Below are 24,627 nucleotides of genomic sequence, written 5' to 3' on the forward strand. Positions count from 1 at the left end.
AATTGTTTTCAAAAACCATAAGGATGAAATACAACTTACGTTAATTCACATATTTAAATTGTTCTCGAAAGGCACATGGCTCAGAATGTAACGTTAGATGTTGCTGTATAAGAAGCATAATTATCCCTAGGTCACAGAGCTATACATAAACAAATCGTTGATGTATATGTGCATTAAATTAGAAGAATTGAGAAGGAGAACATACTAAGATATATATATTTCCAACAATATGTATCATTAAGAAAATGACAAAAGAGACAAATGCATTGATCTCATTCATAAGTGAGAGACATACAAAATACCAGCATATGATTTCCTGACGAGTTCGATTTGGATGTTTAGATAGCTCTTATAAAGGAAAATTAAATTGATCAGATGCAGTTAAATTGTATTGTCAAGGTGTGCTAGAAGATACACTTGTTTGACGTAACGTTGAGAATTTATTTTGACAATCACTTTCAATAAAAATCAAAGAAACATAGGTTATTTTGTTTAAAACCAGACTTTTCAAAGCCAGTTTATTTCCTTATTCCAGACTTTATACGGTTGTTGTAACCCACAAGACTCAGAATTAGTGCTAGGTATTGCTCTATTACTTGAAGACTTAATGATATTTAGCAGATATAGATCGAACGAAATCACTGGGATATGCTATTGTTGTTGTGGGGTTTAAAGTCATTTGTCAGCATACGATAGGCTATGCATGGCGGCCAGTATTAATGGTAGAGGAAGAACCCGGGAAAACCCCAGGAAGAACCACCGACTCACGAGAAGCTAGTAGCAAGCTTTCTAACATACCCACATTGGCCGAATCCTAGACTCGAACCCACGCAGATAGAGGTGAGATGGCAGTGATCCGTAACGGAGAGCGCTTTACACCACTCGGTCACTCAGGGCCCTCACTGGGATATATGTACCATGGAAGTTTCGTAATTGAAAAGGAGAACATGATCAAACGTATACCCTTAAATGAGTGTAGTTCCTTCGAAACACATCATAAAGATATCATATCATTGAAAAGTGGAGATGACATTACCAGCAATGCATTCGTAACATCGTCTTATATCAAAGACTGCACTTCTACATGTACAAACTGTAAAATAATGCAGATAGTTTGCACAAGCAAATGAATACTTTTTCTCTTGCTCGCTTCTCACATCTGGTTGGTTGCAAACACAATAAGAATCAGATTCCCTCGCCGAATGATACGCAACGTTTTCAGATTGCGAGAGATTCTTTCTTGGCATTTTATTTCTGAATGTATTTACACAGAACAAACAACAACCAGCAACACCACGGTGGAACCAACAACATTATCCACTGAAACACCTACAACTGCAACTACTAGTACCAGCCTCCCAACCTCGAGCTCGACATTGACTTCATCGACAGCAAGTACTGAAAGTGATACCACAATTACAACCACACTCCCATCAACAAGTATCAGCACAACATCGGCAACGACTACTACAACCACAGATAGAGACACTAATACAGGTAAAACTATGTCTATCTTAACAACAACACCTGATAAAACAACAACCAACATTACCACCTTGTCGACCACTTCCACCAGTGCTAATGGTAGATCTTTTAAAAATTCATTCTTGTTACTTATCATGCTCTGACTTTGAAATTATATAATAAAGTACATAAGATGACGAATAAAACAACCAGACAAATGATATTTAGATTCTTATTGAATGTTGCATTCAATACGTGGGAGACTACCAAATCATACATTCTTCGAGACTGCTCGGAAAATCAAAATGATCTCTTAAGATCTGATTGTCACTTGTTAGTAGTAAATGGGGATAGATAGCGACAATGGGAATTAGAATTACAGAGACCCCTGGGTCAGATTAGCGACAATGGAAATTTAACATGGCGAAAAATCGTGGGTCAGATTAGCGACAAGGGAAATTAACATGGGAATAAATCGTGGGTCTGTCTAGCGACAAGGGGAAATTAACATGGGAATAGAGTTTGGGTTTGTCTAGGGACAAGGGGAATTGAATATGGGATTTTTTTTTAAAATTTAAATTTAAATTTAAATTTAAAAAAAGGTTAGGCAATGGAAAGGCTATCTCTTTTCGAGAAATATGGCTGGCCCTGAAAAGGGCCTTTGGTTTTTTTTCTTCTTCTGCTTCTAATTTCTTCTTTTTCTCCACCAAGTTCTTATTTTATCTCCAACACTCTTTCTCTTCTTCTCTTTCTTTTTCTCCTGCTCTTCTTTCTTCTTCTTCTCTTCCTCCTCTTCTTTCTTCCTCTTCTCATTTTCTTCTTCTTTTTCAATCTTTTCGTTCCATTTGCTTATTCTTATTCTTTTCTCTTCATCCTCCTTCTCCTCCTTTATCTCTTTCATGACACCACTAATCTTGTCCTTTACCTTTTTTAAGTTATTAATTTCCATCTTTACACGATGGGGACTATAGGAATAATGGTCTTCAACCAGTCTTATTAACATCTGCTCCATCATTCCTAAGTTGTCTAAAACGTCTTGTAATGTTTGTATTTTGTCCATTTGGTTAGAAGCCATCTTCTTTTTTTATTCTTTGCAGAATGGCTTGAACGACGAATACTGTGGGTTCTTATACTTAAAGCGCGTACGTGAAGGAAAACATCCCCCTAAAACGTAAAATTGATCTTACCTAGATCATGACCAAACAACGCGCGGACGTGAAGGAAAACATCCCCTACTTTTTCATTTCCTATAATAAAACCCAAACTATACTTTCTCATTTCATATAATAAAAACCCAAACTATACTCTCCACATACGCTAAGAAACAATAAACAAAATCCATAATCTTCTATCCACACAATCGTACGTGAGCGCTTACAAAACCCTAACTATACTCTTCACATACGCTAAGAAACAATAAAGTAACCCATAATCTACTATTCACACAAACATACCTTAGCTCTTACAAGCACAAACACATACCCTCACACTATCTTAAAAAAGAGTTAGTGTTTATTTTCACACTACTCTACCTACACACACATTGGCAAATGGATGGTTATTTCTTTTCTAGAGTATTGGGTAGCCCTGAAAAGGGCTGTTTTTTTAGAACTTCATGGACACCTGGTTAATGGTGGCACCTTCCAGGCCTGGCGCCGCATACACATCTTATCCCCCAGTTACTTTTTACCTTTTGGGGGAGAGAGCAGAGGCAGGATATGTGGCTTCAGAATCCCAATTTTCGGTTTCTGGGATTCTCAAATTTCTTCTTCTTCTCTCCTTTTCCTCCTCCTCCTCCTCCTCTTCTTTGTATCTTCTCTCCTCCTCTTTGTATCTTCTTTCCTCTTCTTCTTTATATCTTCTCTCCTCCTCTTCTTTGTTTCTTCTTTCCTCCTCCTCTCTTATCCTTCCCTCCTCCATAATGGCTTCCGCGGCCAGTTCATTTAATATGCGCCTGGCATATTCCAGATGCACATGAAGTTCCAACAGTTTTTCCAGTCTCGTGTTCATTTTTTGGTGTTGATCAATCAACATGGGTAGTTGGACTGCCGAACGAGTTTCAATTTATAGTGAAAGCGCGGACGTGAAGGAAAACATCCCCTAAAAACATAAAATTGATCTTGCCTACATCATGACCAAAAAACAACAACGCGCGGACCTAAAAGAAACACTCACTCACTTTTTATGCTACCCATCACTATTTTAAACTTTTTTATAAATCACTTCAATAGACTGTCCACATACGCAAAGCAATCCAATCTAACCCCAAATTTACACCTCAAACACCAAAAAAAGACATCATTTTAATCTACTATCCATACCAACTTACTTAACCACTTACAAACACAAACACACAAACACATACCCTCACATTTTTTTAAAAAAGAGTTAGTATTCATTTTCACACTACTCTACCTACACACATTGGCAAATGGATTGTTATTTCTTTTCTAGAGTATTGGGTAGCCCTGAAAAGGGTTGTTTTTTTGTTTGCTATGGCATTCTTTTTTAGTTTCTAAGAATGCGATGTCCTCTGAGGATAGACTTTCTGGCGATAGGTCTGCTTCTTCGAAAAGAGAAGAAGAACTCTTTGGTGTCGATACGACAATCGACAAAGCCTCTGTCAGCTTCAGGTTGCTGCTGCTGTTGTTGTTGTTGCTGCTGTTGCTGCTGTCTCTGAAGTCTGTACTTCTCTGTCTATTCTTCTTTTTCCCTGTTCATTTCTTCTCTGAAGAGCTCTTCTATCAGGTCTTCAGTGATTTTTAACATTCTCACATTCTCTATTTCTTCTGGCTTCGGTATCAGACTGTGTCTGACCCTATGCAAATTCATGTAGGCTTCGTTGAGCTTAGCTAGTTTGGAGCACATCTTCGTAGGAGGATGAGTCGACAATGGATGGTTAGACTGGAAACAACCCCGGTTCTTAAAGTCAAAGCGCGGACGTGAAGGAAAACATCCCCCACACGGTTTTTCGAGTCGCAACGTTCAGTGAGTGTCATGAGAGGGATAGTAAGAAATGAAAGAGCATCAATCCAACATTCTTATAGCTAAACAAACCACAAAAGCATTTTTTTTCAAAACACAACATTTTTTATTCAAAAATCACTTAACACAAAACAACAACTCTAACATTTTTAACAATAGTCCAACAATATAACATCAAACAATTTTTTCAAAACACAACATTTTTTATTCAAAAATCACTTAACACAAAACAACAACTCTAACATTTTTAACAATAATCCAACAATATAACATCAAACAATTTTTTCAAAACACAACATTTTTTATTCAAAAATCACTTAACACTAAACAACAACAACTCTAACATTTTTTAACAATAATCTAACACTAAAAGTTTCTCCACTAGGTAAAGAGGGATAACAGTCTTCCATGGTTTCTAGTAATCTAGGATGACTTCTCTCAAACTGTTGATTTCTATGGTATTATCGAATTCTGCATACAGGATGACGTTCGCCGTTTCATCAGGGTCTCGGTCTTTAACTGAATTTCCACACGAATCTGGCCAGATTTTATAGGGTAGAAATGTCCCTCGTCGCTGCCTTGGTCTGGAGTGAAATCGAAAGCCCACAAAGCGTAGCCTCCTGCATAATCCTCGTACGTAATACCGTGACTGGTATTGGTTCCTAACTGTCCGGTGGCTTCGTACAATGACAAGTACGATCTCAAGTAATTCTTCTTGGTAAAGTCAGGTTCGAAAGGTCGGGTACACAAGGTCTTGCCATCGCGACTGACTTCGATTTTGTACACGCCAAAGTGTTGAAAGTAGAAAGGATTTTTTTCGGCAGCTCCGTTGAAGGCTGTATTATCGACGATACCAACGATCAAACGTTTGGGTAACTGTCCTTGGAACAGATGATCTTCGATCATGGATCGCTGTCCCTTGGGAATGGTGAAGGTTTTCACTTCCATGCGTCGTATGGGATACTTGGCAGTCGTTCTGCTCAACGTCTGACTGATGTCGTTTCCCACTTTAGGTAACACTTCCACACGGCGTACGTAGAGTCTGGCTTCTAGGATTTTGGTTTTGTAACCGTCACTATCAGCCATCAAATGGAAAGCGGCACTGCTACGATTCAGTCTCAGGCGGACATCCACCCCGTTCAGCAAATACTTTTCTTGCAACCACATGTCCAAATGCAAACGATCCATCAGTTCTAAACTTATGTCGGCTCCCGTGATTCTCTTTCTTCGTTCTAGAAATCCATCATTGTTGTCTTTCTTTTCATCAGTTTCCAATATTTCAAACTTGGTAGGTTCGTCAGCTTCCCATACCACACAGGCATTGAGATGAGTGTTCTTGGCATCTATTCCGTACGTCAAGAGATTTTCCAGGTAGGCACGATAAGGGTAAGTATCCATGCTGCTACTGACCAGTTTGTTATTCAAGTACAAGTCCACTCCACTGAACAAGGAATGCATGAAATTGTTGACGGGAGCTACTGCTTCATCGTCTATAGCACCTCCAGTCTTATCTAGAATTTTGACTTTCAGGTACAAGTAACTGCCATTCAGATCGATGTAATCTTCAGGCTGTCCTTTGATTTAAACTCGATGGGAGCGGAATCGGTCAGTGAGGAAACGGGGTGAAATTCCACCCACTGGGATTCTTGCATCGTCATCATCGTGGGGGGCATGGCAAATAGGTCCAGTTCCGTCTTGGAACAAGCGCAAGATTCTCGGTACATCATTTTTTTTTGTCTCTTTTCTCAATAATCGAAAACGTCTAAGTCTCGAACGGTTCTTCTGTTCTTGGCCTTTCTCGCTTGAAGTCTGGTGAAAGGGTATTTTCTTCGTCGTCTCTTTCTGCCTTGTCCTTGCTGAATGCCTGACTCGGTAGCGTGCAGGGCATTTATAGGTGTTTCTCGTTGGCCTAAAATGTCTTTGCCCGTTTGCAGCAAGACATTTTTGCCTGCCCTCATGAAGGCTTCTTTAGGGTTTTGTTTGTCGATGATGACATTTTGGAGAAATTCTTTGCCTTGCGTCAGTGCCGCATCTTTCAAGGCGTGCAATCCGCGTGTCACCATCGGTTTCAACACCGGGGCCACCGAACGAAAGGCCGATTTTAACATATCTCCTAAGCTGTGTCCTCGCTGTCGAGCAACCCCTCGGTACACTGGATACATGACTTAAGAGTCGTGAGACAACCGTTTTCGAAAATGGAGTTTCACCGTGACTTTTCCTTTGGTGAATGGAATATTTTGTCCCAAATCTCCTTTTATAGCAATGTTGACCGTGTCCAAATACGACTTGCTGACCGGCAAATAGTGAGGATGGACAAATTCGCGGTGGACGTGGTAAGGGTTTCCACCTTCCTCGTCAGCGTTCGTGACAGAATCTACTTTGAAAGGAATGACACGCAGTAACGGTACGGAGGTGTGTCCCACCACGTTGTACTCCACCACATTGGAATACACAAACATCAAATTCAGTCCTTGGTTCAGTTCTACCGGGGCACGAAATAACTTGCTAAAAGACTCGTTGTCGTAAACGATGGGTAATTCGTTTTTCTTGATCATGGTCTTTCTCATGTCCATGTCTCCGCCCAACATGTCAAACAATTCAGGACAAAATAAAATGGACAGGATTTTACTTCGTTCAAATTTCATCAAGAAGCGACGAGCTGCTTTGTGGTACTCCATGTTGACATTTTTGTTGACATGCTCCAAAGCTTTCAGAAACACGACATTAAACCTGGAGGTTATGGTGCTGACCAAATGTTGACCACTAAAATAGTAGCCTGGGGGAATGAACAAGTGATAGGTGGTGTACTTTTGTGTACGGGTTTTCTTGTCATATTTGACATTGCTATCCATCCACTGTTGCATTTGCTCGTCATGAACTTCCACATCAAAAAAAATTTGATTGGGAAGGACATTGAGGACTTGGGTCGGGTGAATCATTTCTACTAAAGCCACTTCCCAATGGGCTTCGTGATCTAACTGGATGGCCTGAGGTAATTTGCCCGTGTAAAAGCACAACGTGTTGTTGGGAAACACCTCCATGGAACTGTCACTGGGTAAAGTTAAGTAAAATTGGTTTTGGTGACTCATAATTCCAGAGTTCTGTGGCTGTCCGAGGGGTTACTGGACGTCAGATGCGTGTCTCCGTCTAAAATGGGGTTCTGGTTGTGATTGAAGTGGTGACTGGCACTGGCACTGGACACAAGGTTCCCGGGGTTCCCGTTCGAGGTGAATTTCAGGGAGGGATTAGGAAGCAGGTAACCGATGCAACTGCTCAATAAAATGGTCCACAATTGTTTGTCTCCTTGTTGCAAACTCAAATTGGCGATGGCTGCCCCGATGACACAATACACCACGAAGATTTGGCAGAAAAAGACGATTTGCGTTTTAGGCACACGTTCTCCACACCACACCCACAAGGGTTGTTTTTGTAAATCTTGCACAGAAGAACTAGGTGAAGGAGGAGTGGTCGACGTAGCTGCGTCTGCTGTGTGAAAGGGCATGATGGTCACTTCTTTTTATAGTCGATGACTTGCGAAGCGTCGATCCAAGAATCAAAACTGGGTGGATATCCTTTCCAACGTACTTTGACTTCTTTGACACGTCGTTTGCCCACTTTACGGGTTCTGCGTTCGAGAATGCTTTCGATGTCGTACACGTCGTCTTCTTTTTTGGTGACACGTTGTAACTCGGGCAAATAAAACGTTCCTTTGAGCACTTCTCCGTTCATGTCTTCCAATTTATAGACGGCAGGATGACGGCCATGCACTCGTCCAGTGACAAGAAACAATTCGGTCGTCCAGTAGGTAAGTAACCTTTGTCGAAAGTGCGTTTGGTTTTGCCAATGCGTACCCAATCTCCTACGGCCAACTCTGCACTTTTCTTGGGGACAGCCCTCGTCGGGGACGTACAAAACACCAACACTTCGTTGTCGAGAGTCACGTCTTGCGGGGCACGTCCGATGCTTCGATGGTAAGATTGGTTGTACGCTTGCACCAGGTGCGGTAAGATGTCGATGTACTTCAGAGTGTGGTGATGCGTAAAATATTTCCACATGCGTTCTTTCAAAGTGCGTTGAAAACGTTCCACGATGCTGGCTTTGGTTTCGGGATTCTCGGTGGTAAAAAAATGAATGTCACGTTTCTTTAATTCTTTTTGGAAAGCTTGGTTCAGAAATTCGGTACCTTTGTCCGTTTGCCATCGAAGAGGGTGACGACCGCTTTGTTTCAACACCCGTTGCAGGGCTCGCACTAACTCGCTGCTCGATTTGGAAGTCAAGGGTACGACCCAAGCAAATTTGGAAAAGACGTCGATGACACAAAACAAATATTTGTAGCCACGATTGTAGCTGGCCAAATGAGAGACATCGCCTAAATCGGCTTGCCATTGATGATCGATGCCTTCCGCTCGGGTGCGACTTCTGGCAAACTTGCGTCGAATGGGTTTGTGTAAAGTGTAGGTAGCTTGTTCTTGTAACCATCGTTGCACTTGAGGTAAACGGTGACTTTTCAGTCGCGTTTTGGCAGCACGATACAATTTTTGAACTCCTGCGTAACCTGCAGGATGGGAGGGATCGTAGTAAATGCTGGCTAAGACTTTTTCCATTTTTTTGTGTTGATTGGTGTGTTAATAAGACAACCACTCTTGGAGGATGCTACTCTTTTTCTCTTGGGGTATTTTCTTGGATTGCAATGCTTTGCGTGTGCGGCCAGCAATAGGTGTCGAAGAGGAGGAGGATGTCTGAGCGGGGGATATCGGTTCTTGTTTCACTTCTGTCTTCACTTCTGTCTTCACTTTCTTTTTCTCTTGTGATGAAGAAGGGGTGGCCATCATCTTTTTAATCCATCCCATTCTGGAGGTAGGTGGTGTTGTTAACTTGCGTACTTTTTCTGGTGGAGTTTGAAACCCTTCCTCTTCTTCTCCTTTTTCTGTCTTGGTCACGGGTACTGGTGGTACTGGTACTGGTGATGGTGCTGGACTTTTCATCAAGGTCTTAAAATCTTTCAGAGTGGGTAGAGCTGTTTCGTCTAAAGCTTTCTGGTGAAAGAGTTGCAGTCGTTGCAAGAGTTGACCGTACTTTTGCGATTTTTCTGTTTCGGACAAATCTTGGCGATCCATCAAGGACTGCAATTCGTGTTGTAACTGGGACATCTCGCTCAAATTGGGATTGGGAGGTAAATGCGGGGTGCGTTGTTCTTGCCACCGATGGTATTCCATCCATCGTTTGTAAGGCACTAAAGCTAGTTTTCGTCCTTCCATGGGGTTGTCAGGGGTCGATTCTGAGATCTTGGAACTTCCGAGGCCTTTTTATCTTGCTCCCACCAGTCCTCCCAACATGGTTCCCAAGACTCCTTTCAGTATGGGGCCTAACAAGAGAGGTAAAATACCTCCACGTTGCACTAACATCTTCTTTTTTTGACGAATGGGAATTTTCTTTTGAACCATTTGGCGAAGAACGTGAAGATGTTTGCCTAAGCATTGTTTCTGGTGTTTGGACAAAGGGGTCGTGCCTTTCAAAACGTTCAAACAACATTCGCACACGGTATCGATGACCTCTTTGGAGGCTGTTTGAATGAGTTTTTTTTCGTAGGGGTGGAGAAGCTTTGGACAGGACAGATAACATGTCCCCATGTTTGGCTAAACGTGGTGGCAGTCCTTTCCTTTTCTTTCCTTGGGGTTTTCTGGTTCTGACATCTTTGAGTCTTCAGGAGCACCAAAAAAAAACACTGATACCCGACTTGGTCACATGCCTTTTTTATACTGGAACGCGTCGCCACTGATTGTCTTTACGTCGTATCAGTTTGAGGACAGGCATGACACGTCGTGCAGGGGTACGCAACGGACTAAATCGAGCCAGTTCTTGCTTGGACAAATCCAGTAAACTTTGTAACATGCCCGATCTTTCTTGAACTTTGATTTTGGGAGAAGGTACTTTGTGAGCAGCAGCCACTGCCACTAAATTGGAGGGCCCTGCCACTGGGGAAGTTCTTTTGGGGGTCATCAACGGAGAAGTTCTTGGTGTGATCAACGTCTCCAAGTACTCTTCAGTTCCTGGTGTCATCAACGCAGAAGTGGACAAACGTGAGGATGCCGGAGACGCAGTCACTGCCGTGGCAGATCGTGGTTTGCGAGTGTAAGGTTGCGTCCTGGCCGAAGTGCCTCTCTTGCGACTAGTTTTCTTCTGTGGACTTTTCTTTTTCTGGGGACTTTTTCTCTGTTTCTTTTTCTGGGCGCTTCTTTTCTTTTTCCGGGGTGGTGGTAGTGTCTGGTCAGAGGAGGGTCCTGCCACTGAAGAAGTTTTCCTTGGGGACCTGGTCTTTTTCTTCTTGGGGCTTCGTTGGACTTTTGTCTTGGGGATAACTTTGGGGGCATTAGGATCCCATCTTAAGAGTGAGCGAATGATGACCCCTCCTAGAGTATCGCTCCCTCCAGGTTTCAAAATGATTTGTTTTTTGGTTTGAGTGTCGATGCGGGGATCGGCCAGTTGGACCAAAGCGACTTCGTTTCGATCGAAAAAGCGTTTGGTTTGATGAGGAATCTGAATGATTCCTTGGAGTAATTGACGTGCTGTCACCGTGAACCATCGTAAGACTTCTTTGAGACTAGCTTCTAAGACACGAGCTCGTGTTTGTGGATCTTTTTCTCGACTGATGCCATACAAGGCACGAATCAATTTGACGGGAAGATGCGACAGAAGGGACGTCATGTTCGCACTGTGTGAGACAGACGAAAAAGGGTCTGAGGTTTTTATAGATTTTTTTATGGGGAGTGAAATTAAGTCGAGGACGGAGACGTGTACAGGACAGGCCCTCCGTCTTGGCACCAGTGGTGAAACAAGTGGGTACGAAATCGCAAATCCTCGGGAGTCGTAGGTTTCAAATCGACGAGTAAATAGGCGTGTGGCGTTTGAGTGGCATCGTCGTACGCCTGAGTCAGCCAAGGCGTTCCTAACTGTTTGGCTAAGACTTGCACTTGCGATTTATCTCGAGGGCTTTTAAACAAGACCACGTAATGCGCATTGAGACTGATGGTGCGATGGGCTTTACTTTGTTGAAACAAATTTTGGGTGATGTAAACGACACTGGCATTACGGTGATGTCCTTTGCGCGTGAACCACAGTTTAATTTCTTCTTCGTCTTCTCCTAACATGTCGTCGAAAAAGACCAAATGGGTTTGACGGGAGTCAGAGACGATGCCGTCGTCTTCTTTAGGAATGCCTTCCACAAACACGATGGAATCGCCTTGACTTTCTCGCAAGAGGCTGTACGCCGATTGCCACTCTTTGTAACACCACACGATCCGTTGAGGTGGTCGATCGATCAAATGATGTTTATGTCGATCAAACGTTTGACGAATTCGGTTTTGCCAGAACCGCTAGGTCCAGCAATGAGCATGTTAAAGGGATGGCGAAGATACAAAGCCTCCCAACTGGCACGATCTAAGTGTTCGTCGATGACTTTGACAGTAGAGGAAGAGGGAGCAGAGACAGTAGAGGTAGCCATGGTGTGAGGAATGTCACTTGTGACACGAAAAACAAACAAGACAAGAGTTTATATACTTTTTTCAGAACACGTTTATTGAATGTTTTTTTTCAAACATGAATACGAAAGACAAAAATACATAAAAGCCAAAGGCTTAAGTACAAGAATAAAAGGCACATGATAACCATTAACGTGGAATAAAAAACAAGTGTCTGTACAACAACCACATGTTTTGGGTAAAGTTCTAACCAGTTCTATAGTAGGGGGTAAGGTCACACAAGTGTCCTCCCGAAGGGATCTTTCAGGCCTGTCCACGACAGTCCTGTCCTGGGTGACGGGTTCTTCTGGCACCGTCACTAACACGGGTTGAAAAGTAACTTTTTTCCTTGAATAACTCTCGTGCATACTGAGCCACCTCTTGTGTCCAAGCCTCAAAACCCTGGTCTCGGTGATGTCCAACATTTGACTCCTAACCAATCTGGTTTCTTCTTCGTCAACGACATGGTAAGTTACTTCAATGAACAATGAACTATCGATCTTGCCTAGGGTTCCTTTTTATATACAGACCAATACCGACGTGACCGTACGGCAACGTAAAGTGATTGGGAAGTCTCACTCGCTTCTGGTACACGATTTGAAAGACTTTTTCTAGGGGCCGACTGACGATGTGGTGAGTGGGTAAACGTACAATCTTGTTCGGTTGATAAGTGGTCACTTTAAAGTTTCCATCCTCTACAAATTGCAAGGCTTCTTTCAATACCCCAAAGTTGACCACTCGACTGGTACGATGATTCAGAGTCAGTCCTTTCACTTTGCACGTCGTGTGCACTTCTCCTTGTTTGTCCCGGTATTAGTAGCCGTAATTTTTGGGACCACCACTGACGAAACTTAGAATCTTGTCGTCGGGATGCTCGTCTGTCCAGGCTCCTAAACGGTCTCCTTCGATGTCAGGGTGCTGTTGAATCGGATGATGGATGTAAATGCAACTGTCCGTGTCAAAGTACAGGACGCGTTCTTCTAACAGTTCTAAAGCTTCGTACAATTTTAAGCGAGCATGAGCTGTCACGTAAGCCGCAATGATGACATTTCCAAAAGGGTCGTCTTGTACAAAGTCCAGATCTTCTTCGTAATTGACCAAGATCAAATCCTCTCGAACGACGCCCACCTGTTTCATGTATTTGGTTTTGTCGTGAATCATCTGGAAGTAGCGGAAAGTTTCTGTCAAATATTCCGTCTTGGGTAAACACGGTCGTTGTGCCATTTTACCCCACAAGCAATTTAACATCACTTTGGCAAACGATCGCCTGCCTTCGTTTTTTTCGATGTGGTCTAAAGAGATGCCTTCTTGTTCGTAGTATTTCTCTTTGAATTGTATTTGGTCTTCGGGAGTGTGACACCAGGAAGGATAGCCGCTGGCTTCTTGTTTCAGTTTCAAAAAGGCATCCACGTAGTCGGCGAAAATGCCTTTCTGAGTAGGGTAACCCTTGTGGTACTGTTGTGTCTTGGGAAAGTGGCAAATTTCGTACACTTCTAACAGTTGGTATCCCATGTCCAGAGCTTTGAACAATTCCACGCTGACCCAGGTTCCCGTCAAGGCACGTTCTTCCTGGCTGTGATGGCAAGGTTGGTCCTGGTTGCACGTTACGGCACAAGCACGGCACAATGGAAACATCAGTTTGCCTTGACAATGGTGAGGTAAGACGGGATGGTATAGGTTCGTGGGAGGCAAAACTTTACACTTGATCAAGCCTTCGTATTGTCGAATGTTTTTCAGGTCGATGTGTTCCGTCAACAATTGCGGGTGCCCTACAGGAAAGCGACAATATTTGCACACGTAGGGATACCGCGAACACACGTCCAAGTATTTGATTTCTTCTCCTTTCTCTTCGTCGGCTTGGTACAGCAAACAGGTGGCATTGGTCCTTCCTCCGTACAAACTATCCCTCGGGTTCAGCGGGTCCATGAACTGGTAACTTTCCACGAGGCGTTTAAACTCGGGATCGGTTTTCAAACGGTGATCGTACTCGTGTTCCCACATTTCCATCACTTAGCATCCTTGCTGTTCTAACTTTAGGCGTCGCTGACAAGTGTCCTGGAACAAGTCTTCCATGGTTCGTTGCAAAAGCTGATTTTTAGTATCACGGTCAGGGTAACAGACGGGACATCCGTGAAATAAGCAACCATTAAACTCGTACACGATCTTGGGGTTTTCTAAGTCCCAGCCATCGACCGAATACGTTCCGATGGTCTTTTCGCCTAATCCGTTGCGGGCATGCTGAATCCATTTGTCTTCCTTGTCGTACAAGTAATGTAACCAACGTAGGGCTTTGACCGAGTATTGACGTTTGACAAAGTGGGTCGTTTGAGGACTGATGACAGCCACGGTGTTTTCAGGCATGAATCGTTGGCGGTACACTAAGGAACACGCTTTGGCAATGGTGCAAGCTTCTTTCAAAGGATCGACCCCTCCGTGTTCCATGAACAGTTCTCGAAATTTTCCACAGCAACGTCGTAAAATGTCCACGTCGGAACGACAATACTTTGGCATTTCTTCCTGAAAGTCGAAAGGGTCCGAGGCGTGAGCCTGGTACCAAGCGTAGAAAGCTTCTCGTTGTTCGGTACGCATGTTGTCGGGGTCGTAATAGTGAGCCTCAGGCAAATGGGGTAGAACGGCATGTTGATTGGCTTCCGTATTGAAAAAAAGTGGAAAGTACCCTTTAGCCATTTCTGTCATTCCAAACGTTTTAGGCATTCGGCTCAAAGGCATGGCCAAGTAACTCATCGGATCTTTAAACTGTACTTGTCCCACTTGCATGAAAATGATTTTGGCTCCGTTCAAAGTCACTTTAGGACGTTCGGTGCCTTGTTCCGTATAGTATCTCAAAAGAAACTGTCCATCGTATCCGGAGAAATTGTGAGCCATCACCGTGGCATGACGATGACAATCTCCGTAACGTTCGATGTCCTCTTGGCTCCACGTCTTGTCGATGGGGTCTAAGACCCATTGGGCAAAATCGGCTAACGTGTTCGGTCCTCGAAAGATTTTTTCACGTCCTCCAGGAATCTTGCTGCGGTGAGGGCAATGACTGAAGATAGGTTCTTGAATGCACTTCTCGCACTCTCGATGAGCCACGCAGAAATTAGGAATGTGAATGCCAGTCTCTTGCATGCATTCGAAATCGAAAAAGATGAAATTGCCTTTCTTCTTGTGACCTTCCTCTTTCTGTGGTGGGGGTTGGTATTTTTGCACGTAGCATTGGTGTTCCAAGTCCACGATGTGATGACAAATGTGACATTTTTTTTTCCTGAACATACGTGTGCCTTGGTACTATTGGTACGTATGCCTTGTCTACACGTAGGGCACAATCTCAAGAGCTGACAAGCACATTTCTGCTGTGAACCTTGCGTCTTCAGATGTTGTTTGTAACAGGTAGGACTGACAAACGTGCGCAAACAAGTCGAACAAGGCACTGGTCCTTCGCTCAGACAGGGTGGAGAGGCCAAACATCCTGGGCATTTCATTCCACAATGCTTGTGTTGCTCTCGATTGTTATAACCATAGTCACATTTCTCACAATAATAACCGTATCCCAGGAATCCAGTGATACTGGTAATGGTATCGAAATGGTCATCGTGATGATAGACATGAATGTATTTTCCGTCCTTAAAATCTTGGCCTCGAAACAACAGAGTTCCACGCATTTCTTGAGGGTGCACTTTCAAGGTGTAGCGTGGAGCTAGGGCATCTTGCAATTTTTGCATCTCAGGAATGCCACAGGGTGTGTCTTTGGACAGTCCGGCTTGTTGTAACAGGAGTTCTGCTTCGTTTCGTTGTTTGGCTCGATCGCATCGTTGAATAGTTTTCCAGGTTCTTTTCCATTCTACCGTGTCGTTCTTGTTGGCATAGGTTCGTCCCACCACGATGGCACGGGCTAAACACATCTGGTCTTGAGGGTTGTTAATTCGGACGAGACTTGTTTTGGTGTTGCGAAGGTCGTCCACCAATAACATCTTTTTGCATCCAGTTCCTTGAGGAGGAGAGACGTGGGCCATTTTCAGTGTGGCTTTACCATCGGTGATGTCAAACTGGTCATTAGATTGTTGTACGTGTTGAATCTTGTCCATGACTTTGGAAGGGGTCAGTTCTGCGGGTCTGCTAAACTCGATCCAAACAGGGGATTTCAAACCATCGTGATCTATGGATAGTGTCAAGCGATCGTCTTCTTTGGCTTGACATTGTCGCTTGAGTGCGGTGAGCAAAGAATCCCACATCTCGGTGATAAACCCTTCTGCTTCCTCCAAGGGTACGTCGGACTTGAAATCTTTAAACTTCACCGTGTAGGTGTAAGCCGTGGTTCTAAATTTTCTAGAGGAGCGCTTTTCCGTCTCTCGAATGGAATAGTATTTTTCAGGATTGACTAAGGGTGGTGAACTTGGTTTAGAGGTTTCAAATTCTGGTTCACTCATGTCCTCTTCAAAATCACTGGCATGAATTTGTGCCAAGATTTCAGCCCTGGTACGAGGCGATAGATCACGTTTCTGCCTCTTACTTTCTTCTTCTTTCTTCTCAAATGAATAGGATCGTTTCATCTTGAGTGCAAAACGTCAAATGACTCAAGTTCAAACACCATAGACTAATTTATAGTCATGGCAAACCAGCGTATATAAAAAGGGTGTGTGTGTCTTGTCCTTTCACTATTCATTTCACTCTCAAGCCGAGCACAACGATGGAAGAGACTACCCAGATGGAACGTTTCGTCAGAGCTTTGCGAGGGGTCATTAGAAAATTATCTTCAGACCAGCCGACGGACTACTCTCCTTCCTTTCGAGATAAAAGTCAAGATACTTGCTATATCTGTCAGAAGAAAGGACATTGGTCTTCAGAGTGTCCAGACCGTCAAAAAAGAAAAGAAACAAGGGCTAAAAAAGACAAAAGTCAAGATACCTGTTATTATTGTAAAGAAAAAGGACATTGGTCTCCAGATTGCCCAAAAAAGAAACAAGAGGAGTCAGAAGAAAAGAAGGATTCTTCAGAAGAAGAGAGGGATTCTTCAGAGGAAGAAGAGGAAGAAAGAAGACAATTCTATTTAAAAGAAGCAAAGAAACAGGAGAAGAAAAGAAGAAGGGAAGAAAATGAGGAAAAAACGGTGAAGAAATTCAAAAAACAGAGAGACTAAACAAGGAGAAAGAAGAAGTCAATGAACTTTTAATTAAAGTGTTCTGTGGTGAATTGTGAATTGGATTGTAAAAAATGGATAAAAGAATACATGAATGATATAAGGTAAGTGTCTTTGAGTTTTGATTTTAAAATACGAAGCTACACTCACGTACTCATACACAGACAAGTACTATAAGGGTAAAATGGGTGGGGTTTATTTTTGAGTTATTGGCAAATTGAAATTGTATTTCTTTTCGAGAAATGTGGGTGGCCCTGAAAAGGGCCTTTTTATTTTGGTGTAGGGGTGAGTTTAACCAATCAACTTTAACTGCCTTAAGCCTTTGCCACGGCCAAGGCCTACTTCTGATGTTTGGGTTGAAATCACTAAGAGTGGTACGACAGGCTTAGTCACAGGGTTGGCGTGTTTAGCTCGGGAAGGTCGTATTCTCTTCGGTCGTGATAAAGAAGTCTGATACATTTGTTTCAGACTTCTTAACTCCGCTAAAATGTCCAACAGTACCGTAGCCGTTTGATTTTCACCCTCTTGTTTCTTTGCTGCTACTTCTTCTTGCTGTTGTTGCTGTTGTTTTTTTCTTACCTCTTCTTGTTGCTGTTGCTGTTGCTGTAGGAGAAAAGCTTGTTCCGCTTCCTTTTGTCGTTGCATAAATTTCTCCAATTCTTCTTTCTGTCTCTGTCTAAAATTCTCCACTTGCGGTAATGAAGACGGTAACGAAGGTTCCGGAACAAATTCATGCGAGGTAAGAAAATCCACAAAATCCCAATGTACCTCTTCTGAAAGTAAGTCCGGGTTCCCTTGGGCAGTCTCCCCTGCTTGTGCACCCCAATGAATCGTTTTCTGAGTTTTCGTCATGTTGAATCACTGTCGCATAGATTGACTGCACACAAGCGCTAACGAATCTATATAGACCACGTGACGTCACAGACTGCTCTTTTCGGATTGGATGCGAGCTGACTGAATTTTGTAACGCGTGTTCGGATTGGTGAATGAATTCAATCCGTTTCAATCCTTCCTGTACCTATAAATAAGCGCAGTTCACTGCATTGATTCACTTGTTCTCGTCGCTTCAAGATGTGGACCGATGTGCAATCTTCTACGCTTGTGTCTTCCATGATGTTCCGGACGGACATGCTCATGTTTGTCCGATCCAAGTGGACCGTTGTCCACAGGACAAACACCAGTCTGTGGATACGTAGGATCTACTTTGAAAGGCAAGGATGCCTGAAAAGAGTGCTGATTTACGGACCAACAGTGAGACGTAGCCATAGGACAAGAAGAAGACCAATGCGGTACCATTTATGTTAATGAATACATTAACATAAACCCAAAGACCCTTTTCAGGGCCAGCCATATTTCTCGAAAAGAGATAGCCTTTCCATTGCCTACCCTTTTTTAAATTTAAATTTAAATTTTAAAAAAAAATCCAATATTCAATTCCCCTTGTCCCTAGACAAACCCAAACTCTATTCCCATGTTAATTTCCCCTTGTCGCTAGACAGACCCACACTATAGTTCCATGTTAAATTCCCCTTGTCGCTAGAGTGACCCACGATTTATTCCCATGTTAATTTCCCTTGTCGCTAATCTGACCCCCGATTTTTCGCCATGTTAAATTTCCACTGTCGCTAATCTGACCCAGGGGTCTCTGTAATGCTAGTTCCCATTGTCGCTAATCTATCCCCATTTACTACTCTTGTTTGTATATTTTAGCATAGCAAATATTCATCATTTACAAATAGAGAAACATTTGGTTTACTTCCATTCTCCATTTAAAACTAAGCGAATGTCAAAGCCTAATTTCAATTTGGGGAAGGAGATATGACAAGGACAAAAGAAACAAATCATTGAGGTGTAGGTGTGTTGGAATTGGAATAAATGAGACGGATATCCAACTCAGATATATTTATTTCCTACAAGCTTTCCTGCTTGTAAACGGATCACGGAGACTTCATTGAATAATATAGCAGGCTTTACAAACGACACAATTTTATCATTCTTTTATATCCTTGGTTGCAACTACGCACATCCTAAGATTGAAACATCAATCCTTTAGCGCTGTTTAAAACACTTTTTATCTTGCTCGCGATGTACATCATTTGTCTTGCAAACACATTAAGAGCGTTATTCAGTCTCCAAATTGTTCATAGCAGTTTTTGTTTGCGGGAGAATAATTCATGGCAATTCACTTCGGGTTCTATTTGCAAAGAAAAAACTTTTGAATAATAATGTCTTTGCTATGAAAGAAAGAATTGGAAAATTACTGCAATATCATAAGGAAAATGATTTGAATCTCTGCTGGGGTAAACGTACATTAATCATATCATAAACCCCTTGCCTGTCCTTTGCGACAGTAATTACAATAGGTATCATTTAGAAAATGACAAAAGAGACAAAAACATTGAACTCGTTCATAAATGAAAGACATCGAAAATACGGGCATATATTTTGCCCTTGAACTCAATTTTGAAGTTGAGATAGTTGTTATAAAGGAAATTGAAACGTATCTCATGCAGTTAAATTGTATGTTCAATGTTCGCTAGAAGATAATCTTGTTTGTCGTAACGTTGAGAATTTATTTTGACACTCATTTTCAATAAAATGCAAAGAAACAGAAGCCATTTTGTTTAAAGCCATATTTTTCAAAGCCAATTCCTTCCTTAACCACGATTTCTACCGTTGTTGTAACCCACATGGCCCAGAATGTAGTATTAGGTCTTGTTCTATTACATGCAGACGTAATGATGTGTTGCATATATAGATCGAAATGAATCACATGGATACAGGTACCTTGGAGTTTTAGTAATCGAAACGGAGAACATGATCAGACTTATAAACCTACCGTGAGTGCATTTCCTTAGAAACACATCTTGAAGATATCACTGAATAATGGAGATGACATTACTAGCAATGCATGCCAACCATCGGCTTATATGAAAGATTGCACTTCTACATGTACTAAATTTAAAATAATGCAGATAGTCTGCACAAACAAAGGAATGAATTTACTCTTGCTCGCTTGTCACATCAGGGATCATGCAAAGATTGTAAGAATCCGATTCCCTCTCCCAATGGTACTTGATGTTTTCAGATTGTGAGAGAATTGTTCTTGACATTTAAATTCTGAATGTATTTGCACAGAACAAACAACAACCAGCAGCACCACGGTGGAACCAACAACATTATCCACAGAGACACCTACAACATCAACTACTAGTACCAGCGTCCCGACCTCTAGTTCGACATCTTCTTCACCGACAACTAGTACTGAAAGTGATACCACAATTACAACCACACAGCCATCAAGAAGTACCAGCACTACAACGGCAACGACTGCTACAACCACAGATAGAGACACTACTACAGGTAAAAAAATGTATATCTTAACAACACCTAATAACACAACAACCACCATTACCACCTCGGTGACGACTTCCTGCAATACCCAAGATAGATCATGAGAAAACTCATTCTTTTTTCATGCTCCGATACGAGTGTTTTCGATTATATAACACACTGAATATGATAACAAATAAAATAACTAGACAAATTATATTTAGATACTTAATTTATGTTACATTCTAAAGGTGAGAGACTACTAAATCATACATCGGAAAATCGGAATGTTTTCTTAAGATGTTCTTGTCACTTCTTAGTACTGTTTATTGTTGCAAATATTCATCATTTACAAATATAGAATGATTTGGTTTACTTCCATTCTCCATGCAAAACTATTTGAATGCCAAAGCCTAATTTCAAGCAAGGAAATATTACAAACACAAGCATACAAGCATACTATCACGCAACATATTGCGAAATGAATGCATTTGAGCAATTCAGATGATAAGTAATAGTTTCCATTCACTTCCAAAACTGGACACGTGCATCAAGAACAATAACAATTGTAGGAGATCTAGAATGGCTTAATGTAGGGGATTCGCCCGATTGCTTTTAAAGTTCAGAGGTTTATTAAGCCGGTAAAGGAAAGGATTCGAGATACAGATAAATGGAATTGTTCAGAATTAGTAAAGGATATACTTGCTAGAAATCTCTTTTACATATAATGTTGTCAATCACGTGCAAGAAAGATGAACGAAAGTGATTAAATTGTTTTCAAAAACCATAAGGATGAAATACAAGTTACGTTAATTCACATATTTAAATTGTTCTCGAAAGGCACATGGCTCAGAATGTAAAGTTAGATGTTGCTGTATAAGAAGCATAATTATCCCTAGGTCACATAAACAAATCGTTGATGTATATGTGCATTAAATTAGAAGAATTGAGAAGGAGAACATACTAAGATATATATATTTCCAACAATATGTATCATTAAGAAAATGACAAAAGAGACAAATGCATTGATCTCATTCATAAATGATAGACATGCAAAATACCAGCATATGATTTCCTGACGAGTTCGATTTGGAAGTTTAGATAGCTCTTATAAAGGAAAATTAAATTTATCAGATACAGTTAAATTATATTGTCAAGGTGTGCTAGAAGATACACTTGTTTGACGTAACGTTGAGAATTTATTTTGACAATCACTTTCAATAAAAATCAAAGAAACATAGGTTATTTTGTTTAAAACCAGACTTTTCAAAGCCAGTTTATTTCCTTATTCCAGACTTTATACGGTTGTTGTAACCCACAAGACTCAGAATTAGTGCTAGGTATTGCTCTATTACTTGAAGACTTAATGATATTTAGCAGATATAGATCGAACGAAATCACTGGGATATGCTGTTGTTGTTGTGGGGTTTAAAGTCATTTGTCAGCACACGATAGGCTATGCATGGCGGCCAGTATTAATGGTAGAGGAAGAACCCGGGAAAACCCCAGGAAGAACCACCGACTCACGAGAAGCTAGTAGCAAGCTTTCTAACATGCCCACATTGGCCGAATCCTAGACTCGAACCCACGCAGATAGAGGTGAGATGGCAGTGATCCGTAACGGAGAGCGCTTTACACCACTCGGTCACTCAGGGCCCTCACTGGGATATATGTACCATGGAAGTTTCGAAATTGAAAAGGAGAACATGATCAAACGTATACACTTAAATGAGTGTAGTTCCTTCGAAACACATCATAAAGATATCATATCATTGAATAGTAAAGATGACATTACCAGCAATGCATTCGTAGCATCGTCTTATATCAAAGACTGCACTTCTACATGTACAAACTGTAAAATAATGCAGATAGTTTGCAGCAGCAAATGAACACTGTTTCTCTTGCTCGCTTGTCACATCGGGTTGGTTGCAAACACAATAAGAATCAGATTCCCTCTCCGAATGCTACGCGACGTTTTCAGATTGCGAGAGATTCTTTCTTGGCATTTTATTTCTCAATGTATTTACACAGATCAAACAACAACCAGCAGCACCACGGTGGAATCAACAACATTATCCACTGAAACACCTACAACTGCAACTACTAGTACCAGCCTCCCAACCTCGAGCTCGACATTGACTTCATCGACAGCAAGTACTGAAAGTGATACCACAATTACAACCACACTCCCATCAACAAGTATCAGCACAACATCGGCAACGACTACTACAGCCACAGATAGAGACACTACTACAGGTAAAACTATGTCTATCTTAACAACAACACCTGATCAAACAACAACCAACATTACCAAATTGTCGACCACTTCCACCAGTGCTAATGGTAGATCTTTTAAAAATTCATTCTTGTTACTTATCATGCTCTGATAAGAAGCTGTGAAATTATATAATAAAGTACATAAGATGACGAATAAAACAACCAGACAAATGATATTTAGATTCTTATTGAATGTTGCATTCAATACGTGGGAGACTACCAAATCATACATTCTTCCAGACTGCTCGGAAAATCAAAATGATCTCTTAAGATCTGATTGTCACTTGTTTGTATATTTTAGCATAGCAAATATTCATCATTTACAAATAGAGAAACATTTGCTTTACTGCCATTCTCCATTTAAAACTAAGCGAATGTCAAAGACTAATTTCAATTTGGGGAAGGAGATATGACAAGGACAAGCATTCTGTTCTGCAACACATTGCGAGACGAATCCATTTGAGCGATTCAGAGGATCAGTAATAGTGTCAATTCACTTGCAAAAATGGACACATGCATCCAGAACAAGAACAATTGTAAGAGATCTAGAATGGCACAATATAGGGTACTCACCCGATTGCTTTTAAAGTTGAGATGTTTATTAGGCAGGGAAGAAGAACGGATTACAGATACATTTAAATGGAATTGTTCAGAATTTTTAAAAGGTATACTTTCTCGAAATCTCTTTTCATATACTGTTTTCTGTCACGTGTAAAGAAAACGATTGCAGAAGATTAAGATTTTTAAAACCATTATTAACAAATGCAACTACACATTAATTTACATAGTACAAATGTTATTGAAAGGCACATGGGTCAGAATGTAAGTAAAGATGATGCTGTATAATTACCTCTGGGTCACAGATATCTACAGAAACAAATCATTGAGGTGTAGGTGTGTTGGAATTGGAATAAATGAGACGGATATCCAACTCAGATATATTTATTTCCTACAAGCTTTCCTGCTTGTAAACGGATCACGGAGACTTCATTGAATAATATAGCAGGCTTTACAAACGACACAATTTTATCATTCTTTTATATCCTTGGTTGCAACTACGCACATCCTAAGATTGAAACATCAATCCTTTAGCGCTGTTTAAAACACTTTTTATCTTGCTCGCGATGTACATCATTTGTCTTGCAAACACATTAAGAGCGTTATTCAGTCTCCAAATTGTTCATAGCTGTTTTTGTTTGCGGGAGAATAATTCATGGCAATTCACTTCGGTTTCTATTTGCAAAGAAAAAAACTTTCGAATAATAATGTCTTTGCTATGAAAGAAAGAATCGTCTAACAAATGATATTTACATCGTGTAATACAAATTGAATTGCGAAATTACTGCAATATCATAAGGAAAATGATTTGAATCTCTGCTGGGGTAAACGTACATTAATCATATCATAATCCCCTTGCCTGTCCTTTGCGACAGTAATTACAATAGGTATCATTTAGAAAATGACAAAAGAGACAAAAACATTGAACTCGTTCATAAATGAAAGACATCGAAAATACGGGCATATATTTTGCCCTTGAACTCAATTTTGAAGTTGAGATAGTTGTTATAAAGGAAATTGAAACGTATCTCATGAAGTTAAATTGTATGTTCAATGTTCGCTAGAAGATAATCTTGTTTGTCGTAACGTTGAGAATTTATTTTGACACTCATTTTCAATAAAATGCAAAGAAACAGAAGCCATTTTGTTTAAAGCCATATTTTTCAAAGCCAATTCCTTCCTTAACCACGATTTCTACCGTTGTTGTAACCCACATGGCCCAGAATGTAGTGTTAGGTCTTGTTCTATTACATGCAGACGTAATGATGTGTTGCATATATAGATCGAAATGAATCACATGGATACAGGTACCTTGGAGTTTTAGTAATCGAAACGGAGAACATGATCAGACTT

At 41.2% G+C, this 24,627-nt stretch overlaps 1 protein-coding gene across 1 annotated transcript in view; it reads left to right on the forward strand.

The window, feature by feature from the left end:
- LOC149791513 (uncharacterized) overlaps positions 1–24,627 on the forward strand; it is an 83,400-nt gene that overhangs the window by 42,057 nt on the left and 16,716 nt on the right. Inside the window, exons 8-10 of the mRNA XM_089969439.1 lie at positions 1,273–1,497; positions 20,245–20,469; positions 22,471–22,695. Coding sequence (XP_089825565.1) covers positions 1,273–1,497; positions 20,245–20,469; positions 22,471–22,695 — 675 coding nt within the window. The remainder of the gene's footprint in view (positions 1–1,272; positions 1,498–20,244; positions 20,470–22,470; positions 22,696–24,627) is intronic.

Source organism: Sinohyriopsis cumingii, chromosome 9 (genome assembly GCF_028554795.1).
Source record: "Sinohyriopsis cumingii isolate HCF-2022 chromosome 9, ASM2855479v2, whole genome shotgun sequence".
Lineage (NCBI taxonomy): Eukaryota > Metazoa > Mollusca > Bivalvia > Unionida > Unionidae > Sinohyriopsis > Sinohyriopsis cumingii.